The following is a 6,014-nucleotide window of genomic DNA, read 5'->3' as shown; positions in this document are numbered from 1 at the left end:
TATGTAAAAATTCCTCAGCTTTCAAGAAAAAATATAAAAAAATATAGCGCCAAAGTCATAAAAAATGAAAAACGACTAAAATCAATAAATACTAAAATATAATTATTCTTTTCGCAAGTTAAATATTTTTTAATAAAAGGCTAGGTCATTAGTTTCAATTTTATATGTCGATCATCTAAATCGGTTCAGTGATTGAACAGTTATTAATTTTCGTTTGTCATTTTTGGGAAAAAGTGGAGAAAATTGATTTTTCGGACCACTTAATAACTTATGTGTTGTATGTGTGTTTAAATGTTTCAACGATCTACATATACACATACATACGCGTTGTTAATTTTTATAAAATTCATTATTTCTTCGTTGATATATTGGACATCCACCAAGGCTTGCGGTGTTGTCGTTGATGAAATTTATAAGAAAATGCAGTGTATACCATCCGCCATGCAAGGCTATACAAGTTCTAGATCACCACACGGCCATGAACCATGTCTGTGGTAACAATATCGAACAGTAACCCATATTTCGTCATAAGCAGACCCAAAAGCGAATGTAAATTGTTGAAAATAGAATGAAAATTTTTATTCGATGTTGTTCAAATACTTAGAAGACATAGTCCTGACCCTAACTTAACTATTTTCAATAAATCTCCTTGCATTTCAGCAAAACAATCTTATCTAGAACAGAAAATAATTATCAGAGACAATTTTCGTTCAAGATTTTTCCTTAACTGCATATAATGCAATTTTTCATTAATTGTTTATAACCGTATGCTCTCTTTCGTCTGCAATGATGTCAGGGCAAAAGTACTTATGTGTATGAGTTCCAAACTTTATACACACCAGAAAGACTGCCGGGCCGCTGGTTGAGTATCGCTGGTCTAACGTCATGTGTATTGATATAAAAACACGGAAACTCTAAGTAGATGGAATTACGGAATAACCAATATATACTTGATTAAAACTGATTTTCAATATTCAATATAAATTTAAAGCAAAGGTTCATACTTTTCAAATGACCCAAGACTTTGATTTGTACATGTGCCGGTTTCATAAACCCTGACTTTCGCTAATTACCTAGACCAAGGAAATTTAGCAGCTAGATGCAATATTTCAAATCGAAATCATTCCATCAGCGAAACGTTTCATTCGTTTCATTTCACATACAATTTTGACAGTTGTATCTCTTTCTGTGGTATGATCCCTTCATGCATTGAAATTACTGCGATTTGATTGCAATTTTGGCAATTTTTCGTCAGTTTTCCGGTATTGTTTGTTCGTTGTAACATTTTCCTTGGGTCTCCGGTTCGGACTGTACCGGTGAAAACTACCCCGCGATATTGTGTGCTCTTGCGATTGCGTATCGATTGTTACATTAAGCAGATTCATTGTTTCCGTCTAGTTGGCTTATTTTTGTTTACATTGTCAGAAGTAGTGAAGCGTATACTGTTTTTTTTTGTTCGCAAGTAAATTGTGTTTGGTGAGGAGTGCTCCTGTAAATCCGTGGTAGTGCCGCATTAGCCGGAATATTACTGAAAAGATAGACGGTGTGAAGAGGTGAGACAACAGCAGAAAATTCGAAATCGTGTCGCTAGCAATGATGTCTGCGAGTAACATCAGTGTGGGGGCGGGAACAGGCGGAAGTAAAAGTGACACGTCGTCACGGGCTGCCCCTCTAAAGAATCCTCTGCTGAGCACGCAAGTGACGGGTCTGACGCTGGACGATTTCACCCACAACGCATTGCTGCTTCCGGCGGCACCACCGCAGATGCTCGAGGTCAGCCGGGAATTTGGAACAACAGGTAGGTGGGATCATGTGCGCGTGCTGGAACAAAGTGCACTTGTACAACAATGTATGGGTTGAGGGGAAGCCAAAGGAAAGTCGACAAGGTTTCGTGTGGTGTTATTTTATTTAAATTTAGAACTATGTTTTGGCATTTGATGGGACTTACAAGATAATTAAAATACTGATTAGTTTCGTCTGACTTAGGCCGTCACCGTTGATAGGTTTTTTTTTGCGTGTGAAAATAGTGTTAAGAAATGGCATCTTGCTTCAGAAATATTTTGCCCACATTTATGTTTGACGCGTTCCCCGTGCATCTCCCCTGTAGATAGGCAACTCGCGCGACTGTCTCCGTCGGATGCACCAACGAATCAAAATTATCAACAGAATTATCAAAGCAATTAGCAGAAGAACGCCTAAAACCACAGCCGCGATCCCGGCTTCGTTGAGCCAGATGTCCGTGACGTCTAGATTGATGCTTCGTGCATTCTTACTGATATCGTGCGCCGTTATGGAGACCTTAGGCTGACAACAGGATGCTGTATAGCTGGCTTTAACCTCATCTCTGGTGCCGATGGTGAATGGAGCTTTGTACACAATTCCCCGAGGACTGGAGGAAATTCTCATCAGCCCAGTCTCATAGTCCCTGGCGGTAATATCCACTGTCCAGAAAGCCCCGGTGCAAGTTCCAGCGGTGGAACGCCCCTCGCATCGGCTAGTGTACGTATACCAAATCGACGGTTGATATGCGTCTGGGAGACCCGCTGCATCCGTTACTGTTACCCAGGCGGATTGCTGTACACGATCGGCGCCCTCGGTGCTGAAAGTAACCTTGTCTCTGGCGCCTACCTCGGCGTTGGTTCCGATCACCATCGTGACCACCACACTGATAGTTTGCTCTGGTCCAAGAGTTGCGCTAGAGAAAAAAAAGTCAATCATTTCACTCACTCTCATCATTACGTTTGTATTTACGATCCTGGATTGAGCGTACGCAGGAATCCCAGCTCATCATTAACCCGGAAGTAGTAGAACATTGGCGCCTGCCGAAAGTTGGTCACCTCGAACGACAGCTGAAGTGTGGACCCACGGGTACCCATCAGCTGGGAGTTGATTCCGATATCTATTTTAGTGATTGGCTGAATGGCGGCCCTCCCAAGGGAGCCGCTTTCTTCCTCCTCCGGGGAGGTCTGTTGCTGCGCGGAACGCAGCTCCTCGTCGTCGCTGGTTGAGGTGTGTCGTGTTTGCTTCTGGCTACGACGGGAGTGTGATGAATCGACCAGAGCATCCAACTCGTTGTCCAGTAGAATGCTCTCCACCTCATTGCTGCTGTGGTCATCGAAGTGTCGCTCCATCGTAGCGTTGCCGAGTTCTATGGGAGACGGGAGTAATGCGATGAATCACAAATATTGCTGCTCATACACAAGGGTGATGATTATGGTCTTGTGGGGAAAAGTTCAACTGTGATATGAGTTTGCGATAATGAAGTGTTACGCTAATTTTTGCTGGATGGTATGCATCATCATCGGTGATACATGCAAAAGAGTGATACCGCCCAAGAATAATCTGGCAATATCCGAAGTCTCACTCAGCTGTTTTCGATGTAGATGGAGCCTCGCACATGACGATCCATCTCAGGTAGCATTGGAACGTTTTTGGCATACATATTTATCTGAAAATGTACAGATTTTTTCGTTATTTTTAGTACAGATTCTGTACGGTACAGAGTACAGATTTTCGTCAAAAAGTACAGATTGATACAGATTTTTTCCGTTTGTTAAATTTCTTACATTTGAACAAAGCAACATTGAGGTATATGACGACTTTTACGCCGCAGTATCACTTGGTGCTCCTGATCATAAAAGCATTTACAATTAATTATACTTGATCAGTTTCATAAGGACGAAATTCGTTGGGTTAGAGTTGTTTCCAGGGTTCTACGATGGGAACATACAAGATCTGGAGGATTAATTCCGTACCCTAAAGGTAAAATTACTCCGTAGGGAAATCACAGATTCAGAAAACGAGCATGTACATGATTGGTGGACAAATATTTGATGTCTAAAAAGAATTGACGGTTCGATCGCATTTTCGGCACTTCGATGCCTTGTTTGTGACGTTCTCACTACGCCTCACTGCTTGGATTTTTTTTCTGGGTTTAATCAGAACAAAAATGAGCTCCGAAATCGGGTCAAAATGAGATTTTTTTTAAATATGATTTTTTACTTGAAAAATTTATACTCATTTTTCTCAAAAACATTTTTTTTGAATTCTCCAAAAAAAAATTATAAACAGCCCTTACGATTTCCAACACTTTTACAGGGAAAAAGATTTTCCAACAACATTTTCATGTTTTCTTTACAAAAATTACAACTAATCCTAATTTTGTCAAAATGAGCTTTTTTTTTAAATATGATTTTTTACTTGAAAAATTTATACTCATTTTTCTCAAAAACATTTTTTTTGAATTCTCCAAAAAAAATTATAAACAGCCCTTACGATTTCCAACACTTTTACAGGGAAAAAGATTTTCCAACAACATTTTCATGTTTTCTTTGCAAAAATTAATAGCGATATAGTGTATTCGACAAAGTTTTAGATCTTATTAAAATATGAACTTTCGTCGAAGACGTCAACCAGGGCTCAGCATAGTCATAGTCAACTGAGGATAGTCAGCTGACTATCTGACTGACTATATCCGTATTTAGTTGGATTCACGCTTCTTCACGCAGTTTCTCCGCCAAACGAGTATCTTATTTAATTCGTCCCAGTCAAATTGTCTTCATTGCATTTTGAAGTGACTTCCCCCAAAACGAATTCGTTCCTCTTTTTCTCACATGTATCACGTATGCATGCATCGATGTTTAAGTTCAACGTGGTTTGACATACGCTACAGGTTTGCTAGATTGTTGTGTATCGTACACGAAAATTACTCACATGTATACAATAGCGTGCAGTGTGTGTGTGCTATTTGACACGCTATTTACTAATACTAACGCGAGGACCTTTATAGCATACTTGATAACTGTGTAGGTTCGTTGGTTTGAGTTCACGATGGGTAGACAATAAACCATCCATTGATGGGGTAACTACTTTTTTGCATCAGAAATCAAGTTTTTGTTTCTCTTTATATGGACGTAAAAAATAAGATCGCGTACGCAGGTAACAATTTCGTTCCTAGGGGGGTAGAAATGCGGATTGAAGTCAGTTGAATGAAGAAGCAGACTTATATTAATTAGTCACGTCAGTGAGAAGAACCACTGACTGGACTAGTTCACCAGTCATCCTCGTTAGTCAACGCTAGTCAAATCATTTTCTAGTCAATTCACTTTTTGCTGACGGCGACTGTTGAAGCAGTTCTAGTCGAAGCGAAGCTACTGAGAGTTGAGTTCATTTTTCACCTTCAAAGATTTCGGTCCCTGACGTCAACTTTCTATCTTTTTTTTTTTACAATACCTGGAATATAAGGCATTTTCGTATGAAGACTACTGAAAAAATAATCTTTTACTCGTAACATTTTTGTGTGCAAATTCTCGCGTTTGACATGTTTCTAAATAGAAAAAAGTTAGCAGAGCATGTAAATCGCGAAAATTTATACACAAAAATGTTACAAATTAAACATGAATAGTAACTTTTCAAAGAAAAGCATAAAAAATTGTTGTTCGAATAACTTTTTCACTTTTACACCCATCTTCCGATGTATGGGCGACTTGCTGGAAATTGTATGGGCTAATTATATCAATTTTTTCAGAATAAAAAAAACATGTTTTCAATAGAATTTTTTTTTCAAAAGTCGTATTTTTTTATGAAACATAAATAATTTCCTACATTTCGTTCTTAGACTGAAATTTTGTAGGTTTGATAGATTTTGTGTGATTTTTTTTTTAAATTTTGAGTTTTTTTTCGAAAAAACTTAATTAAAAAATTATAAGATCTGACGAATTTCATGCCAACTCGACTGACCGTTGGCAGCACCATTTCAGATAGCAGTGAAACGTTGTGGGTGGTAAGACATGGGTCATTTAAGCAACTTTGCATACTTGGAATATTCGAAAAAGAATTAGACTACTTTTTGGGAAAAGCCATTTTTTTTTTCTTAATTTTTTACAAAAATTTATAACATAAAAACTATGATACCTACAAAATTCATGTCAAAGTAGTCAAAAATGTAGGAAATTGTTGAAATTTTCACATAAAAATACCAACATTTTTTGGAAGAAAATTTCGCTGACAAAAAA

The 6,014-nt window shown here is 38.3% G+C and overlaps 2 protein-coding genes across 13 annotated transcripts in view; one reads left to right on the top strand and one right to left on the bottom strand.

The window, feature by feature from the left end:
- The first annotated feature begins 1,179 nt into the window (after nucleotides 1-1,179).
- LOC129765744 (uncharacterized) overlaps nucleotides 1,180-6,014 on the top strand; it is a 134,929-nt gene continuing 130,094 nt past the window's right edge. Inside the window, exon 1 of the mRNA XM_055766191.1 lies at nucleotides 1,180-1,798. Coding sequence (XP_055622166.1) covers nucleotides 1,594-1,798 — 205 coding nt within the window. The 5' untranslated portion in view covers nucleotides 1,180-1,593. The remainder of the gene's footprint in view (nucleotides 1,799-6,014) is intronic.
- LOC129765852 (uncharacterized) overlaps nucleotides 1,908-6,014 on the bottom strand; it is a 102,562-nt gene continuing 98,455 nt past the window's right edge. For 11 of the 12 annotated variants that reach the window (XM_055766623.1, XM_055766526.1, XM_055766376.1 and 8 more), the window contains exons 7-8: nucleotides 2,752-3,148; nucleotides 1,908-2,695 (exon numbers count right to left, since the gene is read on the bottom strand). In XM_055766623.1, coding sequence (XP_055622598.1) covers nucleotides 2,071-2,695; nucleotides 2,752-3,148 — 1,022 coding nt within the window. In that variant the 3' untranslated portion in view covers nucleotides 1,908-2,070. The remainder of the gene's footprint in view (nucleotides 2,696-2,751; nucleotides 3,149-6,014) is intronic. The other variant, XM_055766889.1, reaches the window with a different exon arrangement.

Source organism: Toxorhynchites rutilus, chromosome 1 (genome assembly GCF_029784135.1).
Source record: "Toxorhynchites rutilus septentrionalis strain SRP chromosome 1, ASM2978413v1, whole genome shotgun sequence".
Lineage (NCBI taxonomy): Eukaryota > Metazoa > Arthropoda > Insecta > Diptera > Culicidae > Toxorhynchites > Toxorhynchites rutilus.
The sequence above is the reverse complement of the archived record's forward strand: the minus strand, read 5'-3'. Positions and strand labels throughout refer to the sequence as shown.